At 33.9% G+C, this 27,752-nt stretch overlaps 1 protein-coding gene and 1 long non-coding RNA gene across 6 annotated transcripts in view; one reads left to right on the plus strand and one right to left on the minus strand.

The window, feature by feature from the left end:
* LOC100264951 (ran-binding protein M homolog) overlaps nt 1-13,549 on the plus strand; it is a 43,012-nt gene extending 29,463 nt beyond the window's left edge. For both annotated transcript variants that reach the window (XM_019217875.2, XM_002278685.5), the window contains 5 exons: nt 7,900-8,062; nt 9,463-9,531; nt 12,131-12,190; nt 12,631-12,717; nt 12,900-13,549. In XM_019217875.2, coding sequence (XP_019073420.1) covers nt 7,900-8,062; nt 9,463-9,531; nt 12,131-12,190; nt 12,631-12,717; nt 12,900-13,172 — 652 coding nt within the window. In that variant the 3' untranslated portion in view covers nt 13,173-13,549. The remainder of the gene's footprint in view (nt 1-7,899; nt 8,063-9,462; nt 9,532-12,130; nt 12,191-12,630; nt 12,718-12,899) is intronic.
* Nucleotides 13,550-15,236: 1,687 nt separating this feature from the next.
* On the minus strand, nt 15,237-22,860 carry LOC104877957 (uncharacterized). Of its 4 annotated transcripts, XR_009465067.1 has the most exons (6): nt 22,054-22,860; nt 20,537-20,723; nt 19,627-19,704; nt 19,183-19,492; nt 17,101-19,077; nt 15,237-15,745 (listed from the first exon to the last, which is right to left on the minus strand). It is a non-coding gene; the product is annotated as an uncharacterized LOC104877957 (long non-coding RNA). The 4 variants fall into 4 exon arrangements; XR_009465068.1 differs by lacking the exon at nt 15,237-15,745 and having other exon boundaries at nt 16,891-19,077; nt 20,537-20,717; XR_009465069.1 differs by lacking the exon at nt 15,237-15,745 and having other exon boundaries at nt 16,891-19,077; nt 19,627-19,691.
* Between the last annotated feature and the right edge of the window lie 4,892 nt (nt 22,861-27,752).

Below are 27,752 nucleotides of genomic sequence, written 5' to 3' on the forward strand. Positions count from 1 at the left end.
CTTTTTGGCAAATTGTTTGCCTCACTCTTTTTTAGATTGTGTGGCAAGAGAGAAATGCTAGGATTTTCAAGGAAAAATGGAGAATGGAAGAGACGTTGTGAGATCTACTTAATTTTTACTCCTCCCTTTGGGCTTCTTATTCCATTGCTTTTATGGGAGTTCCACTTAATGTTATTCAATTAAGTTGGCTTTCGGTTTGTAATTCTTAAGGGGTGGATGACATTGAGAGGAGTTGATTTCAATTTCTAAGTTATTTTGTGTATGCCTTTGTTTTAGTTCTCCTTGTATAGTGGTGTCCTTTACTCTTACTTTGATTAGTTTTTGTATTCCGTGAGAAGGATCTCTCATCCTTCTCTCTCTCTCTCTCTCTTTTTTTATCAATAAAAATTTATGTTTGTTTCTGATTTAAAAAAAAAAAAATTCTTTTAACAAATAAGTTCGACACACTCTTGTATAATCATGTATCAATGTCATAAACCGCCTAGCACTCAAAATTGTTCTCTTGAGAGTCCCCCCACACTTCACTATGCATAAGGGAGAAAGGTCTAGATTTCTCATAAACTTGAGCAGGAAAATAGTTGTTGTGATGTTTAGCAAGTTCACTAACTTTCATATTGAAAATCTAAAGCATTTTTATTCTTAAACAATAGAGGAAATAAAATCTTTATATAGGTAAAGCTTGGGTGACCTGTTCTAAGGTGTGGTAAAATTATTTCTTTCTCACAAGTTGGAGACCCTAAAAAGTTTCTGCTATGGCTTTGGTGTGCTCTTCAAGGATAAACAGTCCATCCAATTCCCTAGCACTGCCAACTGCCAATCCTCCTCCCCATGCACAGTTCCTGAAATTCAGAATGAGTTGGGAAAAGTTTAGCAATGCAATTGAGGTGACAAGTAAGTTTACTGATAGATATAAGATAGCATGATGAACTTAGGACATATAAGACAAATTTTAAGGTAAGGTCATTAGGAACAAATATTGAACCCCTTCTAGCAACAGATGAGAGAGATCCATCAACAATCTTAACCCTTTGGTGACCTGAGAATGGAAAAAATGAACCAAGTAAATTAGACAAACATGTCATATGTTTAGCTGCCTCTGAATCAATGATGAAGGGTTTGATTTTGAGTGACTGGTTTGTAGAGTAGCAAGGAAATTGCCCTTTAGGGCTAGATTTTCAGAAGTTTTACAGTTTCATTTTGACTCATAAACCTAGAGAAGTGCTCTAGTTGTTCCATGGTGAAGGTTGGTAGTCTAAGAGTGCCTGATTGCCATGTGTTTTATGTATTTGGCTATTCTACAACAGCTTGTGACCCTTGATTGCTGCCTTCATTGTTGTTGCTTCTACCGTTGTTTCCTTTGCCCCATGCCTTGTGGTTTGCCATGGAACCTCCAACCTGTCTTTCTTGCATGACATGATTTTTTGCAATGGTCACACCATAACTTGTCTTTTTTTTTTTTTGATTGGTAAAGATAGGCATGTATATAATAACAAGAAAAAGTACACAAGATGTATACGAAGAGTACCTAAAAGAAGCCCTCAAAAGTGAGGACACAAAAAACCAAGGATTAAAATATCGAAAATTTCAAAAATATCTATAGTTGATTTTCTGAAAATATGAGGTAATATCGGAGGAAATTTGGATAAAAATATGATGAGAAGGAAATTGATGAAAATTCATAAAAATATTGATTTTTTTTAAAATGATAAAATAAAGGATAATATGTGTATTGAAAATTTTTTATTAAAGAAAATAATAAAAATGCATTTGTTTTCAAAAGCTCCTTATTTTCAAAATGCCTTTCTCTTACAAAAGAGGGCCGAACTCAGAAGAGAGAGATTTCTAATGCCCAAAACCCCCTTTCTCTTATCCAAGCAAACAACCAACCAACCAACCAAATGAGGTTTTTTCTCCAAAGTCCCACGTCCCCAAAGAAAGTCCCTTTGAATCTTCTCTAACCTTAATCTGACTTTGTCTTTGTCATCTCCTTGCTTGCCAAAGTTCCTTTGACTACCCTGAAAGGCAGTTTTTGGATTGGCCACAGATTGAGGAGTATTAGCTATGAATAGTGCAGGATTCTCAGTTTGCATACTACCCATCAATCCATCATGATTGAAAGTCTACTCTATTAACTTCCAATAGCATTGAAGACCTCTCTTAATGATGGAATAGGCTCCTTTCCAAGAATTTGACTCCTAGCTTGATCAAATTCAGGTTCTCCAAGAATTGCTTATATTTGATGCTATTCTCCACGCACTTCTAGTCCAAGTCTTGATATAGATCCATCTATTGATTTAAGTTTAATACATTATAGTAGGCTCTCACGGACATATTGCTTTGCTTGACTCCATTTTCTATTTGTTTTAACTCATACAATTGAGCATCATTCCCTAAAAGGGAATAGATCAAGTTTACTACTGCCCGTATTTCTCTAGTTGTTGTATAGAAAATAATAGCTCTGATTGATTTCAAGTTCAATAAAGTTGACTAGCTAGGACATTAACATAGAGTTTTCTACATCAGAGATGGGAAAACTTGGATCTGTTGGACTCGGAGCCTTCTTGGTTCCATCTTGCAAATCCATCTTCCCTCTCTCTTTGATGAAGAACTTCATAGATTGAGCCTATCTTTAGAGGTTCTGTCCATTAGGTTTGTGCACCGTGATTTAGATGGTAGGATCCTCATTTGGGCTTACAACTTGCCTAACAGAGCTCTGTGATTTTTAGAGGTGATTGACATCTTAATCCAAGGATGGATGCTAGATTAAATCAGAACAAACATGGAAGAAAGAACCCAAGAAGGGGCTCTAACTGGAAATAGTGTTCACAAATTTTGTATTAATCAGAGAAGAATTACAGCCTATTTATATGCAAGAATTAGCTAGACTCAAGGAAAAGATAGAGAGAATTAAGGTAGTTCAATTACAAGATATTCTAAGTTAAGAAAATATTTTACAAATAAGGATGAATTGGAAAAGAATAGGAAATAGTTTGCCAGTATCTTGATGAGGGAAAAAATTATTGATAGTTAGAGATTCTCTCAATAATTCAATGGCTAGCTGGAAAAATATTCCAGTATCTTTAACAATAAGTAAATGGATAATCTGTTGTAGGAAAAGTGTGTTTGGATGATGTAGAACATCATGAATCCTTCTCTGTTTTATCTTTGGCACAACCAATAATTTTTGCATTATGAGACTATAGCCTTGAATCATGGTTGCATAAATTGTGCCACTTCTTAGTTGTGTGTAACTTCAAAACCTTTCCTTCAATACCAAACCAACTATAGAATAATCTTAAGTTTGCTACCTATAGTCAAATCACAACAAGCTAGGGCTTTGGTTTTATAACTTTATGAAATGGGAATTATAGCTACTGCAAAAATTCAAAATTTCAAATATTACAAAAATACCTTGTTCTCTGTGGATAAACCTTAAGGGGGTACATCCCCATTGTAGCATTTATACCCATACTTGATTTATCATCTGCCTTTTTCTTAGTTTACCCACCAATTGTCTATTTCTACTAATGACAACAATTTGAAAGGGTGGATCAGTAGTGTTCACTTGAAGCCTCTCTTAGTAACATTGGCAATATCCCCCCCATATACAATTAATATTTCTAGTGCATCTCCCGATTCTATTTGTACTGGAGCTATTATTGATCGTTTTATGCATTGAATTATTAGCTATGTTTTGGGTACCATGTTGGCATAATAATGTCCAAGGATGCAAATACTACAGGTGCTTGATCTCCCAAAATTAAAAGCAGTATTCAGGTTTTTGGATGCTTTTTTGTAGATGATAAGAGTTTAATTACAAAACCGAGGTAGGGGTTAATTCCAAGTTAGATGTGATGCTTTAGAATCTAATGGTTTATGTTATATAGGGCAAATTTAGTGAAATTGAAAATACAAATGAGTGTGCGATTAAAATTATTTGTAAGATGTCTAAAAAGCCATACATACTTTTATGTGCATATTTTGGGCGATTAAAATATATGTTTGAAATATGAATTTAGAAGATACATGCTAGGATAGAAGAGTGGCAATATGAGGAGGATTGAACAAGAAGTACTTGCATTTGTTAGAATGTACAGGCGACACCATTCGATCATGTGCAATATATATGTGACAGGATATTGGATTTTTCTTTAGGGACCTGATGGACCGGGATGTTTTGGTATGTTTGTCTAAAGTTAAAGCAATTTCTGGCGTGTTCATTAAAAATGTGAAGAAGATTAAGTTGGATGAAGTAGATAATTTTAATTATAGAGAATGGACTTTGATTGGAAGTGATGTTTCCAGTTCTTTAATCTTGTTTCAAAATTTAATTTGGTGGCTTATAGGTTGGAAAATTTGCAAAAGAGATACTTGGAATGGTGTTGGGGAAGGTTTCAAATGTTGTTGTTGATTAGGATTTCATTTGTGACCCAAGACAAATAGGACTAGATATAAAGCCTTTAGTGGAAATGAATCAAATTCATGAAGGAAGTGACTATAGAGATTTTGCTAGAGTGTAGTATAGTTTGAGGAGAAGGGTTCGTGGTTTGGTATTATGGATGTGGTAGTGCAGATTAATGGTTAAAAGAATTTACAGTTGCCAATTGAAAGCTATTATGACAATTTTGGTGACTGCTTCTCAGTAGAGGTGTGCTTGAATTTGGTACTGAGTGGGGTAAACCTATGGCAGGATTTTTTATACCTGGATACTTCTATTTTTGAGTTATAGTGAATAAGTTAAATGGTCAGAGGATGGTTTAGAATATTTGGCTGATAATTCTGTAGTTTGTTAGAAGATGTGAGTCACCTCTCTTTTGACCTTTGGTTAGCTTTTCTTACTTCTCAGGAGTTAGTGCAGGAGCAAGCATCTGCAACTGTAACTTTCATATAGAAATAGGAAAGATGACTGTAATCCACTTAAATGAATATATTAGCAATTGTTATATTCTCACCCTTATATTTCAAGGGGCTTACTCCACTCTATCTTTGCTTTAATATCCTAGTCTGTTTTGTTAAATAGGTTAACGAAAGACTAACATAAGCGTCAGTTGAAGGATCTAATTTTCTATCCTGATGGATAAAAAAACCCTGAAAAGCAGTTTAAGCTTCTACATGTACTTACTATTGCCATGGAGGTATTTAGTTGTTTGTGATAGCCATGGAGGTATTTAGTTGTATGTTGAGAAGGGCTATTAGTGGGGGCTTCTTATCTGGGTGGAGGGTGAGAGGTAGGAGTGGTGAGGGGGTTCAAATCTCGCATTTGTTATTCGCGGATGACACGTTGGTTTTTTGTGAGGAGTCTTTAGATCAGATGACTAATATAAGTTGGCTTCTCATGTGGTTTGAGGCGTGTTCAGGATTGAAGATCAACTTAGAGAAGAGTGAGGTGATCCCAGTGGGTAGGGTGCATGATATGGAGGGTTTGGCCTTGGAGTTGGGTTGTAAAGTGGGTGGGCTTCCTTCCTGTTATCTGGGATTGCCTTTAGGGGCACCTTTCAATTCATTGGCTGTGTGGGATGGGGTTGAAGAGCGTTTTCCTAGAAGGCTTGCTATGTGGAAGAGGCAGTATATATCTAAAGGAGAGAGACTCACCCTAATCAGAAGTACTCTTTCTAGTATGCCTATTTATTTTATGTCTCTATTCTACTTGCCAAGAAAAGTGAGGTTGAGATTGGAAAAGATTCAAAGGGATTTTCTGTGGGGTGGGGGAGCTTTCGTCTAAAAGCCACACCTTGTCAAGTGGAACTTGGTTTGCTTGGATAAAAAGAAAAGCGGGTTAGGTGTGAGAAATTTAGCTCTGATGAATAGTGCTCTTTTGTGTAAGTGGAATTGGCGGTATGCTAATGAAAGAGAGACGTTTTGGAGGCGTGTAATTAGTCTCAAGTATGGCGAAGAGGAGGGGGGATGGCGTACTCGGGAAGTAAATGGGAGAAACGGTGTTAGGCTTTGGAAAGCAATCAGGAAGAAGCGGTTTCTTTTAGATGGTAGGTTAACTTACCATGTGGGGAGTGGGCAAAGAGTGAGATTCTAGACGGACAAGTGGTGTGGAGATGAGCCACTTTGTGAGTCATTTTCCTCTCTTTTCTCCATCTCCTTGTCTAAGAATGCTTGGGTTTCGGAGGTTTGGAACCCCGTTGGTGATGGGGATGGCTGGATTCCTCTTTTTGCAAGGGTGTTTAATGATTGGGAGATCGAATTGGTGGAGCTTTTGTTGCAGAAGATCCATGTCTTTCGGGTACAAAGGGAGGAGGAAGATAGAGTGATCTGGACAGCTTCAAATGATGACGTTTTCTCAGTTAAGTCTCTTTATTCTATTTTGGAGTGTGGGGGTTCTTCTATGTTCCCTAGCGAAAGTATTTGGAGGGTAAGAGTGCCTCCAAAGGTATCTTTTTTTGCTTGGGAGGCTTCCTAGGGTAAAGTCTTAACTTTGGAGCAACTTCAAAGGAGGGGGTTCTCTTTGGCAAACTGGTGCTTTCTTTGTCTATCTGGAGCAGAAACGGTGGATCACCTCTTACTTCATTGTGTGAAGACGCGGGTCTTGTGGAACCTTCTTTTCTCCCTTTTTGGTGTGTCTTGGACTCTTTCGTGTACAGTGAAGGAAACCCTTCTTGGATGGAATGGACTTGGCAAATGACTCCTTTATGTTTATTTTGGTCAGTTTGGAAGGAGAGGAATAGACTAGCTTTTGGGAATGAGGAGCTCTCGCTTCAAAGATTGAAATATTCTTTTGTATGTAATCTTTGGTCTTGGGTCAAGGTTTCCTTAGTAGCGAGCCCTTCTTCTCTTGTAAGTTTTTTAGGCTGGATAGGCTTCTAGTAAGGGAAGGCGGTGTGTATACTCCTTGTATACTTTGAGGACACTGGTTTTTGGTGTTTCCTCTTTTTGATCAATATACTTACTTTTTACTTATAAAAAAAAATGTACTTACAATTGCCATGCCAACTATTCTCTGGCCTAAGAACCAAACTCATAGGATTGGAGTCCGTGTTAGGTAAATGGTTCATGATTGGGAATTAGAAGTGGTTCTGATTTGGTCTCTTTCTTCTCTCTCTTTTTTTTTTTTTTTTTCATGCTTGTTTTATTTTTGTTTTTTTATTTTTGAGATGGAACAGCCTCCCCATATTCAAATCAGAATGTGTGGTTATCTGGAGAAGAGGCTCAAATGGTATGTTTTCCATAAATTATTTTATCATTAGTTGAGATGCATTGTGAATGGTGTTTCTTGCTCTAAAAGGATGTGGACTTATGTTCTAGTGAAAACGAATTTGTTTTATAAGTGCTAGAGAAAAATGTCTGATAGTGGGTTGATAAATAGAAAGTGGTTGATTCCAAGCTAATGTTACATGTGAAAGAGAAATGAAGTAGATATTTTGCTTGGTGGCTCTACATTTTGCTTTTCTCATATCTTTATTTGGAATTCCTTGAGTTTTGCCTACACTAGAAACCTTATGTGGATGGTGCACTGACGGTGGGGATATGATAAACATGATTATATAAAAAAGGCAGCTTAAAATTTTCATTGTGTTTTTAGCAGTAAGATAGATTTATTTTTTAGAAAGAGCTGATCCCATGAATTCTAAAGATGTACTATCAAGATCCTTGTTCTTGTGGAGCTTGCCTTCTATATTATTGGATCTACCTTTTTATTCTCTTCTTGAGTTGTTTTCAGTTGTACTGTGTTGATTCTCCTTTTTATGGCTCAAGGAACATTCATAGCTCTAATTGCTTGTGATATTACTCAATTTGGAATTGAGGCTGATATTATAACTAGTAATTCACTTGCTTGTGATATAACTCAATTTGGAATTGAGACTGATATTATAACAAGTAATTGACTTATCTGTTAAGGTCTTTATATATATTTTTTTTCACACTATTTTTGTTTTCTTTGTTTGTCAGAGTTGTTCGTTCCTACTTACTGCACTATGGCTATGAAGATACACTAAATTCATTTGACTTGGCTGGCAAAAGTAATGTTCCTCCAATCTCTTTAGATCAAGGAAGTGGCTCCAATGAAGAAGGTCGCATGTATGCATTGAGTCAAAGGAAGGTTCTTCGCCAGGTATGAAAAATGTTTAACCATGGTTCTAGTTAAAATGCAATAGTTGTCATACTAGTCTTGCCTATCAGGAAAAAAAAGAAAAAGAAAATCAAGAAACTAGTCTGCATGGGCAGTTCTCTGCTTTTGTATGTTAATTTTCCTTTGATTTGATTGTTTTTTAGTCATCATCACTACTACTTCGACCACTACTATTACTTTTTCCTTTTTCAACAATTGAAAGTTTGTTTACTATGAAAGCTTCTATTGTATCTAAATATGTATAAAAACCATTACCCTATATCATTTTGAGTTTTGAATCATTTTTCTCCTTTTTCTTTCTTTGTGAACATATATTCTGTCACCATTTACTTAGGGATGTCTTATCTGCTTTTGCAATTTCTCTCTATGAAATTTGATTTTGGAATCCCTTTGGAGAAATGTGAAATTAGCCAATTTTGTTTGTTGTGCTATAATGATTACTTGTTAAGATGGATGAGCTGGCAAAATGGAAGGTAAAACTAGAAATAAACATTGTTGAGAGAATATGGGAATTTTGTTAGTTAATACAATAAAGATAAAAAATCACTGAGGTGTTTGTCATCATGATGAAGGCCATTGGGCTAGCAACATGGGAAGAGAACTGTGCAGGTTGTGGCTTGCCCTAGAGAAATCAGTGAGCGAGTGGTTAGAACTGATTTATCTCCGTATAGTGGATAAGAAGCAGCATTTCTGGAGCTGCACCAATTTGTTAGAAAAGGATCTGTACAACTGCTGTCAGAATGACAAAATTGATGGCTACTAAACAACATGGCCGATGCTTCTCTTCTGAGATTTTTTTTTCCTTATCTAAAATGTATGAGAATGCAATTGTATTCTGTACAAAAAATGGAACTTTATCCAAGATTACTTGGATGAATTATTCTTTGAACAAAGTGTGCAGAAAATTTGTATGCATGAAAGGCACTTGTGCAAAGAGTTTTGTGGGACTACAAGTGATATTTTGCTTATGGGCCTTATGGTTAAGATTGACATCTTGTCTTTTCTAGATCTTCAGATCTGGTGGATATGATTTTTAAATCCCACTTTACGAACTTAGTTTTTCCAAATTAATATTTTCTTTTGGGACTAGAGAGTTCACATAAACAGCAAACAATCTCAATTACATTTTCTTATTCTAAATGGTTCCAACTGGTGTATACAATTGTTGCAGAATGACCATTTTCACCAAATTACCCGCATTTTGCATATCTGCAACATTTTCTTCATCAATTTCTTTTACCTACTCAGAGAAATGTAATTCTGTGCTTGTTTTTGTAATGTTCCTCATCTCTGAGGTTTATTATTTGTACTATAATTTTTTTAGCTTTAAGAGGATTATTTATTTATTGGCTTTGACTGATCTAATTTTTCCTCTATTGAAGCTAATCAGGAAAGGGAAAATTGATGCCGCACTTGGTAAACTTGGTGAATGGTATCCTGATATTGTCCAGGTGAACTATCTCAATTTTAGAGCTATCATTTAAAAGTGTTCCCTTTGCTTTTTATGAATGTGTGAGAAATTAAATACCTAGCCAAATGTGATACCATGAATGCCTGTTTTCTTATGTACATGGTTTTATTCATGTTTTTACACATTATGGGTGACCAATTTCCCCTTTGGGAGTGTCAGGGGCTTTGTTATTTGGTGTTGCCATTTGCATATTTTGGTGCCTTTTTGCCCTTCTTTTTGCTTTGGAGGATCTCTCATATTTTTTAATGTGTTCTTTTCTCCTTACCCCAACCTTCAGTTCCTAATTATTAAAAAAAAACAAAGACCATTGGTGCTGCACATGTATTACCCCATGTACCAATTTTGTGCTCCCTCCTTTTCAGTCCTGATCCCATCATGAACCTTCTCTTTTAATTTCCGATAAAATGGCATCAGACATCTTGGTTGTTAGTACTGCAAATAGTTATGAATATAGCATGATGCAACACATTGTGTGATACATTAGGACTTTTTTGTAACATTGCTACACATTACATCATTTTCTATAATTTTTACTAAACATGGAATAGGTTTTAAAGCCTTTTCTTTGTGTATTATATTTTTATCTGGAATGATTATAGAAGACTTTTAAAATTGAAGGTTTTAGGGCTCTCTTCTCCATCTCGCAAAATTTCAAAATCCTTTATCCATAAAACTCCAAACCTAAATGTCCTTCTGTTTTATATATGGTCGTATACATGCAAGACATCTGTTTGATGCAACTTGAGGAAGGATTTGAAGACTTGTTGGTAATTGCCTGTTAGACACACTTTTTGTTTGTACTTCTCTGTTTCATTTTATTTTATTTTTATTTATTTTAATTTTTTATTGTGGGTTTCTTCTTGACTCCTATTATTTTCTTTTATTGTGGGTAGCTATCTTCTTGGTTTTTTTAAAGTTGACTGAGTGACAAAATGAAAGGAAAGAGTGTTGATGATGGAAGCAATTAATACATGTTATTGAGGCACACTTGGAAGGTTGATATTGGAATTCTAATCATGCTCTAATGAATGAATGGGGAGGTATTATTAGATGAAATACTATTTATCTTATCCTCACCAGAATGTTTTGGTGTCATTGAAAAATTTAGAGAACCATAGAATGAGTGCAAAAATTTTGATTGAGTTGGTGAACAAAATGATGATAATGATGAAGAGTTCTTCCAATTTGTTTTTCTAAAGAAGAGGGAAGGAAAAGCGGGAAGCAAATTATTCTGAGATCAATGGTGAAGGATCATCATCCTTAATGTTTGGATATCTTTATTTCTATATGTGGAAACTGTTTCCCCTTTAATTTTTTTTTGGTCCATTATAAGATGATGAATTCCTCGATTAAGCATAGAAAGAGATTAAGATTACCTTGTTACCCTGAGTTTAGAGTTAAATTATTTACCAAAAAATTGAAAATGTGAATTGAATCTTAAACAAATTTTTAATTGTGTGGTAAAAATTTGTCTAGAGGATGGAGTGATGGGAGAGCATGATCCATTACTAACTTGTAAATAGTTGAATAAGGAGTATTTTTTCTTAAATTCATGAGGACTTTTCATTCAGAGTGCTGAAACTTTGTTTGAGTTCCTTGATTTCTTGGTAGAAGAGCCTAGAGAGGAGAATGATATTATAGTGGTGTTGAATCTTACTGTATGCATTTTTCATGTGTAGTGACATCAGTGACTTTCCCACCATATAAAAATGGTAATAGTCATAAAACAGAGAAGTAGTGTGTATATTTTTCATGGCTTGGGTGTTCAATGTGATATGATGGCATATAAGGAATTGGCAAACTCAAAGTGATACCTTTGCTATGCCTATCAAATTTTCAAAGGTAGTTTGAACTAAAAGATTCAACTTAGAGCTACCTTTACTGCATGAGAGTGGGCTTAAGATTGTATACATATGCTCAGAAAAGTGATGGAATGGTGAGTCTGAGAGTTGTGTTATATAAAAGTTTGTCAATCTACTGATGTTTTTTTGAAACGTGTCCTGTCCTCTTGAGAAGGCTCTAAGTCCTGCAGATGGGAATGGTTGGTATTGATAGGATGTTTAGTTTGGTGTTTACTTTTCTCCTTTGTGTTTGATAAACATAAAAGAAACATAAACAAACAAAATTCCATTTACAACAACTGCTAGGTCTGGGGAACTGGTTTCGTATTGGTGCATGCACTTTGATGATCCTTCTATTTCTTTCCTCATATTTTCATATTTGGATAAGTTTTTAATAGGTATGTTTGTATTCCTATAAATTGCCCTATATATATAGTTTATGACCATGATTCTATGTTATGAGTGATCTAGAATTCCTCAATCTTTTTTCTGGGTGCTGTGTTCTAATAGATGGGAGCTTACTCTTGGGCATTGATGCTGGACTTGTTTCTTTGCATGTTCTGAATTCAAAACTCCATGCGAGTATCAAGCAGTGATTTTTATTTTTTATTTTATTTTTTTGTGTATGTAGTATTAATTTTCTTCACCCATAATGTTATGACATATTTTATTGTTATTCTCTGTATGATGATTGTTCTATTTCATGCAAGTCTTGACAGCCAAATTTGCTTAATGCAGGATGATAAATCAGCTACTTGCTTTCTGCTTTACTGCCAAAAATTTATAGAACTAGTTCGGGTATATGGTTTCTTCCTTCTTATTTCATTTGCCAATTTCTTTATTTTATAGAAACTCAGCCAATTAGTAATGTGTTTAGAAGACTATACCTTTCTCTGGAAGGAATAGGTGCAAATGTCTAGGTACATGCCTTCAGCATCTGCATCATGTTAGCTTTTGATATTTGAAGTTTTTTTTTATTGCTCATAAAGATGATGGCATGAGGTGTTTCTTTCTTAAAGAATGCTATATTGCTGACCTAGATACCCTAGCATAGGAGGTTGTTTTAATCAATTCTGTCATAAGCCCTTTCTGCCTTTTAGTTTTGGTCGGGAAACCATGAAGTGGTGAGACTTTACTAGTCATGCTAGTTTTGCTATTAGTCTAAATGGTTTTATCACAAATGAGGTATTTATCGAACATTTTGACCGTAGATTAAGAAATCTATATCTGGTGTGCAGGTTGGAGAGTTGGAGGAGGCAGTATCATATGGAAGGACTAAATTGGCTAAATTCTTTGAGTTACCAGGTTTTGAGGAGCTAGTTCAGGTACTAAGCAAAATTCTGTTGTTTAGCATGATATAGTTCCTTGCTGCCTACTGCACAATAAGAAAAATTCTGTGATGTTGGTTGGTTAGCACCAGCAAACTCATGGGAAGGGATACCTATTCTTGTGAGATTTGCAGCTGGATTCTCATTTACTCTCCCTCACCCTCTCTCTTTCTCTATAGGACTGTGTTGCATTACTGGCATATGAACAACCTCATAAGTCCGTGGTTGGATATCTTCTTGAAGATTCACAGAGAGAGGTTGTGGCTGACACAGTTAATGCCATGATCCTGCTAAGAAATCCCAAGGTGACAGATACACAAGTTTGCTTGCGTTCAGATCTTGAGAAGTTACTCCGGCAGCTAACTGCTTCCTGCTTGATGAAGAGGCAACTGGAAGGGGATCAAGGTGAAGCTTTCCATCTGCACAGGGTACTGAACAGCGGTGACGAGTAAGTGAGGGTTGATATTTTCATCACCGATCTTCCACCTTGTTAATAGGGCCGTTTTTCCTTTCTCCCTAAACTGCATTACAAACGATCAGATTTGTTATTAGCTCTGGTAACACTGAATAGAGCCCCCCTTCATGTCTTCTCAATAATGCTTCATTCCCTTACATAACTGGGGGTGTTCTCTATCTGCCTGCCTGTCACTTGAAACCTCACAAATTCAATCGTGAATGAAAATCCCTACTTGAACTCAACAGCCATTTCTCTACTTAGTACTTCCGAATATTGAATATCTACATACCGTGACTGACATGTGTATATATCAAGTATGTCTCGGTTTTTTCATATATTCAATTTGAAGATAACTTTCAGAATTTGTCAAAACCTTCAACTTTGATGCTCCATTTGTATGTGTGAGGTATTGTTATTATAAGTACAAATGCGCAAGAAAAGGGCTTCATTCAGGATTTCAGCATCTTGGGACGGCAAAAGGGACCAAGCAAAGCCATGATCTTCAAACGTCACATATTTGTTTCTAGTAAAATTTATGGTGGTTTTTGCAAATCCTATTGTCCGTTTGGTCATATTTTTTTAATCTTATTTTTAAGAACTGTTTTAAGTTAGAAAACAAAAAACAGTTTTGTGTTTTATAAACCTAGAGTTGTTTGCCAAGTTTTTGAAAACTGTTTTTAAAAAATAGAAAACAAAAAAATTTGTTTGGATAAGTTGTTTTCAAAAATATTTTTTTTTGTTTTGATTTAAAAATATTGTAAATTTAATTTATAGAATATAATTTAAATTTAAGTCAAATCTTATTAAAAATGAAAATGGTTTTATAATTATAAATAAATTAAAAGATAAATGTATAGCTTTTAGTAAAACATGAATGATACTACTATAATAAAATCATAAATTATTTTCTTTTTATATAAAAATATTATTTTAGTATATGTTAGAAATATAGTGATATTAAAATCTTCAGAATTTTTTTTTTGGCCAAAAATGAAAAATAATAATTTAAAATAATATTTTATTTAAAATGAATAATGAATAAAGTCTAGTTTTTTTAACATGTAAATATATCAAGTTTTTTAATTTAGTTATAAATATAATATTTTAAAAATGTTTTGATTTAATTTATAATTAATTAGATAAGTTTTTTAATTCAAAATTATTCTTAAAAATTTAAAAATTTATTAAAAAATTTAATTATTAAATAATTTAATTATTAATTATATATTATTTAACTTATAATTTATTTACCTAAATTCAAAATATATAATTATGTATATAAGAGAAATAATAAAGTTATGACTGATAATATATTATATCTATTTTTTAAATTTTAAATTATTTTTAAAAATTGTTAAGCCCATTAATAAATTCAATATAAAGTATCATTTGGTTTGAAATTTATTTTTATAGTGAGAAATTTATAAAAATATAATTATATGAAAATAAATAATTATTATGAACCAATTTTCATAAATTTTTAGTATTAAAGAGTGTGTAGACCCTCATTTTGGGCCGGGTGAGGCACTCTTCTGGACACCTAGGGGGTGTCTTTTGGACATTTTGGCAGGCTCCTTGTTCACCACCTTTTTGCCACCTATAGGAGACAGTTTTCTGCAGGCTAGTGGAGCGGATATTGGCTGCAGGAGAGACAGGTTGCAGGGCGGAGGCTCCCTCTATTTTGATTTGTTTTAGAGAGAGGAAGAAAGCAGGGCGAAAAAGGCAGGAGGAACGGTTTTCAGCAGAGGACATTCTCCGTTTTGGTGTGTGGGAATAGAGAGGAGAGGGAGGTTTTGAGAGAGAAAAGAATGGAGAGGGGATTAACAGGAGACCTTGGGAGCGCTTGCAGGGGGGTTTTTTCACGTAAAATTTGTTATTTCTTGATTGTTTCGTCCATTGATCAATTTCATTTATCATGGTTCCATTAATTTAAAAAGGCTTAATTCCGTCTCACTTAAAAATTTCAATTCTTTTGTTGAAACTCATTGAAATATTATTTTTGACAGGAAAGCTTGACAAACATTGCATATTGAGATTATCTTTGGGAAAGAGATAGGGGGAGGGGAAGGAAAGATGAAATGCATTTTCAAATATCTATGAGCAAATTTTTTTACTTCTATACATAAAGCACAGTATATTTTTGCTTGGTTTAATTTTATTTTTATGGACAAAGTATCGAAAAAGCAAAAGATTATTTAGTAAACATGTGAATGTAAGAAAATTTTTTCTTAGTATTACCACCTTGCACGACACCATGCTATGGTTGTTCTCAAATAGAGCCTAGACATAATCAGGCCAATGACACTCTCCCCTGGCCAAAAATGGTACATACTTTTGGCCACTGATTAGGGGTTGAAGCACAAGGTGTATATGTAAATAAAAGGCAAGGAAAGGCCACTGATTTGTCATATCCTGAACGTACATTGATAACTAACAATGACACCCAGCTCGACTGTAAGGAATTCAAAGGCTTATGTGATCTTCTGCTCCATATGCTAAGGCAAAAAGGGTTTATCCTGTGGATTCTCTCTTAGTTGTTTTGCTTCATGACCATTGCCCTGGGGGTGCCTAGGAGTAGAGAAAAGAGAAGCATCTTTCGTAAGTGTTGTTGAGTACTATTGAATACAAATAACTACTTATATGAAGAAGACGATTCCAAAAGAGAGATCGGGCTATTCAGTAAGGTGACAGAGGGAAAGCTATTACCTAACTAGGAAGGATCCTGTACAGTTGGTGTTGTGCGAAAACGAGGAGTATAACATATTAAACATTTAGACGGACCAAAGGTTTCATATCCATGGCATGCCTGTAATCTACAGAAGGCCTATATCAAAAGTTCAAGTGTGACAACTCCACAAATCCCTCAAGGGGCATGATTTGTATGTGAGCCATTGTTTTCTAAGAGCTTAAAAGAATTATTTTGTGAAAGAAGAGCAAGCAAATCATTCTACTTAAGCCTTTGTTTGTGCTAGTACCCACTTGGAGGTTAATGGAAAATTTTTAAGGTTGTATACAACAAAACATGGAAAATTCATTGTTAGCTGGGATTGTTTCAAGGAGACTATTAATGCATGCTTGTATCATGGTTTTGACAATTGGGTGTTTGTTTCATATTTCTATGAGAGGATGCTAACTATGAGCAGGGGAGATTTTATGACTAGGAGTCCAGAAGGGGTGATTCAATTCCTTGAATATGTTGCTGATGTGTCAAAGAGTTGGGATGACCTATTGCCAAGGAATGAACCAAGGATGAACCAAAGTTAATTACAAGGAGTTAGACATGGGGGATGCACAATTTAACTAAGATCTAGAAGTCCAAGCAAGGATCACTTCTTTAGATAGAAGATTGGAGGAATTGGAATCCAAGGAGAACTCAATCAATGATGTTAGAGCTGTTATTCAATCTTGTGCCATAAATGAATCGAGGGAGCATGTTACTAATGAATCTCCTTTCATTTCTATTGCCAAAGCGATCTTTAGTGAGCAGGCCAATGCCATAAGGATGTCAGTTGGTATGAGTGGAGATATGTTCAAGTAGCAGTAAGATTCATCATTCTGTCATGCATATAACCCTGGTTAGAAGAATCACCCAAGTTTATGTTAAAGCAATCCTAATAATTTTCAAGGGAGTTTCGAAAGTCAGGGTGAATCAAGGAAGTAAGGGAGGTCAATATCCTTAATTTAATCAACCATAATTTCAGGGTCCAAATCAATTTCAGAATGCTTAGTTTTCTTAGCCTTCTACATCATCTTCTCTTGAGGCCATGATGCAAGCTTTCATTAAGGAGCAAGGGAAATGCAATGAAGAGTTTACAAAGTCAGTTGCTGAATAAAAGAGATGGAATGAAGAGTAGAGGAAGTTCAATTAAAGGAATTTCAGTTGCTTTAATAAATATAACTTTATAAGTGAAAAGAAGACTCACCTGAAAAGTCCACAGAGCCATAGGATCATGGATAATCATGGACAAACAAAATTATCACCGATTCAAGCATGCATGGCCATATCAACAGAAGAGAAAATTTTATTGAAAGAAGGGATTGGATGATGGTAGTCATTCTTGGACAGGTTTGTGCTTGAGCTTGAGCATGGGATTGTTGGTGGGTTTGTAACTGCAGCCACTAGAACTGTAGCCCCTTCCACATCCATTGGATCCTTCCCTGTCACTGCTTCTCTTGACTACATCATACCCTACTCTTGAGCTGTATTGTATATTATCTGGATGGATTCCTTCTAGCTCTTCTGCATATATAAGACGTACCCCACACTTCTTCACCACATTGGAGGCTCTTGAGTTGAATCTGTTGGTTGCTTCAAAAGAAATCTCAATCTGACTCAAGTCATTGGGGTCAATGAATGGTAACAATCTTAAATGAGCAAGTGGTTGATAACCCAGCCAGACGTGTTTGGACCCAACATTGTTGCCTTTCAAATGTAAATCATGACCGAAGTCTTTCATTATTTTTCCATAACCAAGAACATCAGAATTCAAATGGCATGTAATTCTCCCAGGGAAATGTTCAAGAACTGAGCAGACAACAAATCCCCAGAAGTCATCATTATACCAATCTGTAGGTAGCTCTATTTTTATAGAAGATCTCACATTCTGATGCCATATCCACTCAGGAATTTCACTACCTGGAAAAACAATGCTAAATGCAATGTTCTCAAGAAATTTTTGCATCACAACAGCCAAAGTAGTTAGAGAGGAAACACTGGATTAGTCCTCAACTGGTTTGGAGCAATTATAGAATAGAAATTGTAGCCACTGCAACGTGCATACACCAGATGACCTTGCTGAAAGGGATGTGCAATTGTACGGATCTGTCTTGGACACATGGTGGAAGCTCTGGAATTTCTATGAGATTCTGGCACTGCCCCAACCGAAGGTCTTTTAGGTTACTAAGTTCACTGATGCCAGCAGGTATGCTTACAAAATGGTTTCTGCTTAGATCTAATTTCTTCAATGAGATCAAGGAGAAAATACCATCAGGGATTGCTCCTTCCATTAGTTTGCAGTCACTTAGGTTTAAATTTGTGAAGGAGCTTAAATATGGAAAAGAAGGCAAGCACAAACCAATCCCATCTGAACTATTTCTATGCAATAACCAGAATGAAAAGAGCGAACTAAGTGAGGTGGGTGCTATTATTTTACATCCAGGATAGATCAATGCTCAGAGGTTTCTCAAAAGCACAATTAAGTCAGGTGGCTGTGTTATAGCAGTTCCATCTGCATGGAGCTGCACTAGACCTTGCAGGCTCCCAAGGTTCTTTGGCAATTTATCTAGCTGTGAACAACCTGAGACAATAAGTGTTTCAAGAGACCTCAAACTACACATGCCACTTGGAAGACTCGCAAGCTTCTTGCATTTCCCCATATTAGTAAAACAAAGCCTTTTAGATGTTCAATTGAACAGGGTAGCACTTCTAATAGATATTCCATCTAAAAGAAGCTCTTTTAAACATTCCATATGCTCTATCATTTCTGGAAAACTCTCTAGTTTTGAACAGTCAGAGAGAAAGAGAAGTTCAAGGGATTTCAACTTACAAGTACATGTGGGAAGACTTTTAAGATTTTTGCACCTTTTCAGATCCAATAAAACAAGTCCAGTCAGATGCCCAATTGAAGAGGGAAGTCCTTCAATAGCAGTTGAAGCTAAATAAAGCTCCGATAAGTGTTCCATATTACCCTGAATATCTGGAAACTTCTAAGCTTCTTGCAATTTTTTAAATTCAATAAAATAAGCTTGTTCAGCCTTCCAATAGATGGGTGAACTTCCATCAAACTTGAACAACCATCAAGCATTAGTTTCTCCAGATTCAGCGCACTAATTAAGAACTCCGGAATTTCGATGAGGTGTTGAGAGCAACTGATTCTGATAGTATTTAACTTTTCAAGAAGCTGTAACCAAAGAAAAGAAAAAAAAAGAACTTCAATATATAAGCTTTTATGAACTTTAATGCTTATGTAAAGAAAGAAACACGAGTAAATAATCAATCATCATACCATGTCAATTTCCCAAAGTTGTTTCAAGTTGCTATAATACATGTCAAGTTCAACAAGGTCCTCAGCATAAAAACTTGATGGCAAAGATTCCAAAGGATATCCATGCCAATAGAGATATCTTAGCTCATAAGTAGGGAATTCAAAATCTTTAGATAGCTTTACTTTATCGTCCTCCCTCAGAAGCAGATCCAAAGTCCCAAAAGATTTTGAGCAATCTAAGATTCTTCATCATTGAAAAGGCTTCAGTAGTGATGTGTATCCGCTTCAATCTGAACAAGTTTAGAAGTATGCCTTCAATTGCCTCCGTTCCCTAAAATAAGCGAAGAGCAAAATACACAAAAATTAAATAATAATGTGACTTAAACAAAAATGAAATTGTTGAAGTTTATGTATTCCAGATAACGTTCTAGTATGGAAGTAGGGTCATTAACATTTTTCTCTTACCATTTTTCTTGTCAATACACGATATACAATCTCTGGATAGCATAATCTGCTGCATTTTCCAGGGTCTTTAGGAGATTCCTGCCAAACAATATCACGTCCCATTTGTTGTAACAAATCATGCATCTATATCTTATTGTCTAAAATAGTTAAGAGGCACTTATCACTAAAGACCTGTATTCCACTTTCCGCATAGAAGTTGCAAGCATCTAGGATTCTTGTAACAAAATCTTTGTCCTCTCCGTTAAAGAAGCAAGCGATATCTAGGAATATCTCCTTTTGTGTGTAATCTAATTCATCATAACCTCTCTTGAGCACAATTTGAATTTCTTGGTTAGGTTCCTGCTCTAGTTTATGCAATTCACCTTCCCATTGACATATTGTCTTCCCAAATAGGAAACATCCCAAAACTTTGAGACCTAAAGGAAGACCATTAACATATTGTACTACAGAGTTTGAAAGTGTTTCATGATCTTCTTTGGGATGGTTATGTTTAAACACATGCTAACTAAAGAGCTCAACAGCTTCCTTGTGATTTAATTTCTTATCCTCATATAATGCATCCATTTCATGCACATCTAGCAAATGTTTGTCCCTAGTTGTTATAATAATTCTACTTCTTGGACCAAACCAATTACAACCACTAGCTAAGGCTTCTAGTTCACTCATTGTCAACATCATCAAGAACAAGAACCTTTTTGAAGCATAGTCTGTCTTTTATCATATAGATCCCTTCATCAACATTGATTATAAATTTATTCCTTCCTAGCAAGATATCATGAAGGAGTTGTTTTTGTAGATAAGGTAGACCTTGACTTTTGAAATCCTCTCTAATATTAGCAATAAAGCTAGTGATAATGTAATGAAAGGCAATTCGGTTATACATGCAAAACCTTGGCAATGGTTGTCTTACCAATTCCTCCAAGTCCATAAATCCCAATCATGCGAACATCATTTGATAGTCTATCATTTTTGGAATAATTTCCTCCAAACAACAATCCATCCCAATGAGGTTCTTGTCAATAGGTAAGAGTTTCCGGTTCAATCTCATCAAAATAACACTAGTAATCTCCTCAATAATATCTGCCTCAGACCTGCCACTAGTAAAGCACATACATGGATTAGCCAACAAAGTAACAAACAACAGAAAACATGAAGTAAACTTGATTATTCTTGGTATAAGTTAAAAACCTGTATTATGGGCAAAAAATGTGTACAGGGGATATGGATGAATTAATTAGATCACACAATAAAGTGTTTTCACTATGTCAAGTATAACTTAAAATGAAGATCAGCGAGGTAAAAACACGAAATATCTTTAACTAGCATGAAATATTTTTTAACTAGCATGAACGAAATGTTTGGCAATCCTTAGACAACCAGAGATATTATACTTGGCCTTTACTCGAAACTTCACTTGCTTCCATAAGCTTCTTTTTCATTAGGTTTATCTAAGATAGTACTTGTATGTATTAACACTAGAAATAGCAAGAATAGTTGTTTGTGCATACCAACAGATTAACCCTATAAAAAAGGCAAAAAATGGGAAATCACTTAAACTGTCATAAAAGGAAAAGAAGAAAAAAGCAGTGTATGTTAATCACACATGCAATTCAAAATAAAACATCATCATTTTCATATACATATTAACAAAATCAAGTTCCATTTCCCCATGAAAAAACAAAAAAGAGGAAGGGAAAACCCATCCCAAAAAAAATTGTATGTCAGAGAGACACTATGCTGTGTGAACATATTAAAAAAAGGGTCCCTTTTTTGGCGTTTCAAGCATAAAGTTTGAAAGGCTTTGATTCAAACAAAACAAAAGAATAGATGACATTTCAAAAGTATCAAATTTTAAAGTCTCATTAAGAAACTTTTGCCTTCAATCTTGAGTCCCATCTCCATGACTTCAAGTTCTAAGCCCTTGTATATGCAACTTATAGTTTGAAAGAGTAATCCTATATCACCCAAAAAAACTCCTCCAAATTAATCAATTTTCTAATGAGAGAAACATCACACTTGCCCCTAACATTTCAAATTGTTACATGTTCTCCCCAAGAACCAATTTGGAGAAATGGTATTCGGAAAATCTATGATATTTCTATTTAAAATGACTAATTGCTTTACTAACAGGGCCTAACGATTCTAAATTTGTAAATTATAGGGTCTCTTAATTGGGAAGAATAATTTAAAATTCATAACTGCTATAAAATATGGGTACCCCAACACAATGTAAAAATAAAATAAAATTATAAGGCAGATTTTAATGCTATTTATGGGTCCTGAACCTGGGTCTCTGTTAATTACCAGAATGAAGGTTTGAATAGATAAAAGAATGATAGAGCAGATATTGTTCAATTAAGCAACACTTGGCTTGTATAAATAAATAAAGGATACTTGCGAAAGCTTATATAGAAGAAGTCATATTACCCATTCTGCACATGCCATCCAGAAAGATTACCCACTACCCTCAAAGCAGCCCTCCACCTCATATAGGCAAATGTTCCTTCATAAATCCCCCTCTGATTTGGCACATGGGGAAGGATCCACATGATAGAAAACTGGAAAAACTATTTTTCCCATTTCTTCCCTACACTCCATTATCTTCTCCAATTCCTTCAAACACCACTTGGAACTAGCGTAGTTTTTCGAGAGAATTACGAGAACGAACCTTGACTCCTCAATAGCGTCAAAAAGACTTGATCCAATCTCTCGCCCCCATGAGAGTTCTTCATCGTCTCGAAAGGTACGAATCCCTTTCCGTCACAAAGATGCATAGAGATGATCTGTGAAATTGTGCCGGGTATCTTCGCCCCTAAAGCTCAAGAAAACTTCGTAAGCCCATGGGCGAGCAGAAGTAGAAGAAGACGATGACGCTCTACGACGATCTGCAGAAGCCATTGACAGCTTGTGTGCCAAAGGTGCCAACGAATGTGCTTAGCTTACTTAATTCATTGCATAAAAGGAAAAAGAAAAGAAAAGAAAACTCTGGTAGGTGGAATAGTAAGCCATGAACGTCCTTGGAAGGCGGAGTGCTGTGTCCAATTCAATGGATTCAATTTTAAGTCATTATCATCTGGAATGGAGGACGAAGTTTCGAGCCCTTGAGCTAACAAACACTCCAGTCTTCTACCCCAGCATTTGAAGAGTCATCTGATCTGTGAATAGCAGTGAGCGCAGTAGCACTCAGATTTCTAGAAGGAATCCCAAAAGTCCAAAACTTATAAAATAAAGGGAGAATTGTGTTTTGGCCGGCCCAAAAATCAATGTTTGGTTATATACTTTCCATAGGATGAAATGTTAATTTTTGGACTCGGATCTAAAACACAATTCTCCCTTTTTATTTTTATATTTATTTATTTATTTTTTACTAATAATTATATTTACATCTGTCTTAACTTTCTAAACATCCACAGTATGATTTTTTTTAGGATAACAATATCCCCTCAGTGAAATTACCAAAATACCTGAAAAATTAAGACACAATCTTCATATCTATGGTTTTTTGGTTTAATTTTTAAAAAATTAACGATAAAAATTTGAAAATGAAAAAAAAAATCAAACAAGACTTATTCAAATTTAAAACATTTAGTAAATTAAAATAAAAAGGAAAACTTTTACTAAATTTAAAATAAAAAATGAATTAAAAAAAAAACACAGTGTCTATAACATGCACATGGATCTTCCCTTTGATGGTCAACTTTTCACATCTGGAACCGTCATAACTTTTTTTCTTTTCAATTTTTTTTTTTCACTTGTTCAAATATTATGTCACTTCTAAATTATTAATAATTGTTCCTAAAAACAAATATTCATTAAAAACTATAAAAATAATAAGTCATAAATATATTGACATAGGACAAATATAACAGTGGATTAATATGATATTTATATTATAGGATATGACTTCTAATTAGATTATAATATTCTTGATTATTTTATCCTATGAAGATGATATCCTAAGACATTGGATTCAATGAGATATATTATATCATGCTGATATTGATTTGTAATAGAGAATAAAAAAAGCATAGGAAATTAACATTCTTAATGAGCATATTTTCATCCTTATACAAGATCTAAAACACCATCGTGTTTACTTGCACCTTCTTGTACATAAAAGGTTCATGCTTATTTTGATCAAAATTTAGGGTTTTGATTTGTTAATAAATACACTTGTTCTATGAGTGAAATGCTTATAGTAATCCATAAATGGATTTATACAACTTACATACTAGATGCTTTTGACCATTTCTTATGAAAAGGTTTTGTTACATCATATAGATGTTTTTATTAAGACAATCATTTAAGAACACTATTTTGATATATGATTGCTATGTCTTATAATCGATATGTACTATAATAAATAGAAGTACTTTAATGGATTTGAGTTCATGACTATTGATGAAAAGGTTTCTCATAGTTAGAAGCAAGTTTTGAATTATAATCTTTAGCTACAACTTTAACCACGTAAGTCTCAACCTTTTCATCTACTCTTATTTTCCTCTTATAGACCCACTTACACCTTATGGGTTTTATTCCTTGAGGTGTTTTTAAAAGATCCCAAACTATGTTAAAACATAAGGATTCTAACTCTACTATTATAACTCTTTGTCATAAATGAACATCAATTTTGCGCATTGTTTCATCATTATTTGTGAGATACAATCCTCTCACTACGATGATGTACTCATATATTGGAAGTATAAAAAATGATATGTCCATATAGCTTGAATCCATAGTATCTTATGTAAAAGTGAGATGATCATTTAGTGTTTTTTAGTTTATATTACTATTTGCCTTATTACTTATCTTATAGTATTCGTCTAGAAATCTAACATTTATACCAATAAATATTTTTTGATCATTTTGAGTATAAATGTAATAACCTTCAAGATCTTCTTGGATATCCTAGAAAGTAATATGCCTTTTACCTTACTTCCAACTTATCTACCTTTGGTTTTAACATGCGTGTTGGACACCCCTACGTGCAAATATGTTGTAAAAGTTTATGACCTGTTCACACCTACCATATTGACTTGAAAGGTACTTGTAAAATTGGTGGGACATAGTCTCCAAGGAATGTCGCAAAAGGATATGGAAAGTGATGAGAAACTCATCATTAATCTCGCTATGTTCATCAAAATTTGATTTCCTCTTTCAACTTCTCTATTTTGTGGTGGAGTCTTAGGTGTACTCAACTGTGATCTAATCTCGTACTCCCCAAAGAAAGAATTAAACTTATTAAACATAGACTTACCACCTCAATTAAATCAAAGTATCTTGATATGTTTATCTAATAGGTTTTAAATTCAATGAATTCATCCAAGACAACACATTTCCTATGTATTAAGTACAAATACTCAAACTTAGAGTAATCATCACTAAAAGCAAGATTTAAAATATCCGAATATATCATTGATGTATCTACGATATATCCAATATCCGTTGATATTGATACAAAATTTGGAAAGATATATCCATTATCCAATACTTTCGGATATTTTATTGATATTTTATCAATATTTTATCGATTTTTTTATTTTTTATTATTTTAACCAATATTTTATTGAAATTTTCAAATATTTTACCAATATTTCACTGATTTTTTCAAAATTTTTATTATTAAATAAATAAATTATAATTATTTTATCTCTAAATTTGATTTAATTTATTACCAAAAATATAAAAACAAATTATATATATATATATATATATATATATATATATATATATATATATATTATTTATTTGATGTATTAAAATGGATCATAATTTCAATATTAAATATATTTTAAAATTAAACATCTTATCATAATAATATTGTAAAATAATCTATAATGCAACTTAATAATAAATGTACACTCATAAAATTTATATTTTTTTTATGGATATACAGGATATTATTATCAAATATGACAAATGATATATATATATATATATATATATATATATATATATATATATATATATATATATATATATAGATCATTAATTATTATTATTTTTAAAAATAACTTTAAAATATCTATTTTTATTTCTCATATAATTTTATAGCACTTTTCTTAATATTTTCAGAATTTTCATTAATTTTTACATCGCTCATATTTTGTCTCGAGCGCGCGCGCGCACGCGCACACACACACACACGTTTTTCTTAATATTTTCAGAATTTTCATTAATCTTTACATCGCCAATACTTCGTCTCGAACATGAACACTAATCGCCGATATTTTGTCTCAAGCACGCGTGCGCACGCGCGCGCGCACACACACACATGTGAGTATGCACTACTCCAAATATTCATTGGCTAACTCTATGTCTTTTAATTAGTAGTAACATCTTGGTTATTTTACCTTCCATATAGAACTAAAAGATTTTCTAGAATCATGGTGTCCACACACACACACACACACATGTGAGTATGCACTACTCCAAATATTCATTGGCTAACTCTATGTCTTTTAATTAGTAGTAACATCTTGGTTATTTTACCTTCCATATAGAACTAAAAGATTTTCTAGAATCAAGGTGTCCACACACACCCACACACACACACACCCTACTCCAAATATTCATTGGCTAGCTCTATGTCTTTTAATTAGTAGTAACATCAAGGTGTCCAATGGATTAGACATCTAGTTTTTAGATCATGTTTATATTAATATAACCTAAGCCTAAACATCAAATGTTTGATTAGCGCTATATTCATTCCTTTATAATGAGATATGATTATTCTTGTTACTTGACAATAGTAGTAACGGTTTACCCTTTTAATGTAAGCCTCTAAAAGTTTTTGTATTTTATATGAATTATTTTGTGTTTTCAAATTTTATTTTAAAATTCAATTAAAATATTTTGATTTTCCTAGTTATTTTTAAAATATTTACAAATCAACTTAATGATAAAATTTTTTAATTTAGAGGATAATTTTTCTCTTTCATTTTTTTAAAAATAAAAATTTATTTTTATATTTATTCAATTTCTTAAACTTTGAAAACCAAATTTAACACTTAATTTTTTTTATTACCATTTATTAAAACTTTTCAAAAAGGACTCACCTGTTGAGATTATGTTTGAAATTCGTGTCATGTAGATGAAGCTAAAAGCCTATCCTTAATCTCAACCTTTTCAATTCATGTTTTAATTGAATCATACTGGGTTATGGGAATTATTCGCATATTTTATTTTATTTTTTTAAAATACATTCCCTGTATTATGTATTAGTAAAAAATACATATAAGCGGTGAGAATCAAATATAATTATGTACGTATGTAAACAATATTTTGAATGGTTTGATAACGAAAATATACAATGAAAATCAAGAAAAACATGCATGAATGATAAATGATGTTTTTATTCATGGAGTTCGCATCAAGTATGCATGGACTCCTACTTTTGGACATTACGAGGGTGTATATTTAAATGAAAATAATATTTGGAAAAGTCTTGTTGGCGTGCAAAGCGTGCATTTTCCTTTAGAAAACTTGGAGGTGTTTATAGGTGACGTGTGCCGCTTGTTTATAGAGCAACGTGCAGACAAAGTAGGCGTATGTTAGGCTGAATATGATCCCAATTGTCCGAACCATTCTGATTTTCCGAGTCAGCTCTCATTCCTTTCTGTTACGAGAACTGCGCTAACTGCGCTAACGCTTTTGCCTATTTCTGAGTTGATATATATGCATATATTAGTTTCCTTTGTTTATTGTTTTCTTCTTCTACAGCTTCAAATACATACAAGTCAGCTGCTGTTGCTGTTGGCATCTGGTTCTCAATTCGCAGATGATCTCAGGGCCACCGGAGACCAATCTACCGGTAGCCCTGCCCTTCAACCCTGCAACCCTTCAACTGGTATATATTGTTCTCACCCTTATGTACATAAGGTCTGAATGTCTGAATGAATGAATGCAGTGTTCATAAATCTCATCATAGGTAACAAGATTCATCTCTCTCTCTCTTTCAGAATTATAATGATATAAAGTGATCGATCATCTAGAGTTTTCCTGGTGGTAGGAAGCTTGCAGTTGCATGACTTGTCTTCCAGAGTAATAAGAAATCAAAGGCTTCAAGTTTTTCTGCCAGGATGTGGACTATGAGATCCTTGAAGAAAGTAGATGATTATCCGTTC

This window comes from Vitis vinifera, chromosome 18 (assembly GCF_030704535.1).
Source record: "Vitis vinifera cultivar Pinot Noir 40024 chromosome 18, ASM3070453v1".
NCBI classification, from domain to species: Eukaryota; Viridiplantae; Streptophyta; class Magnoliopsida; order Vitales; family Vitaceae; genus Vitis; species Vitis vinifera.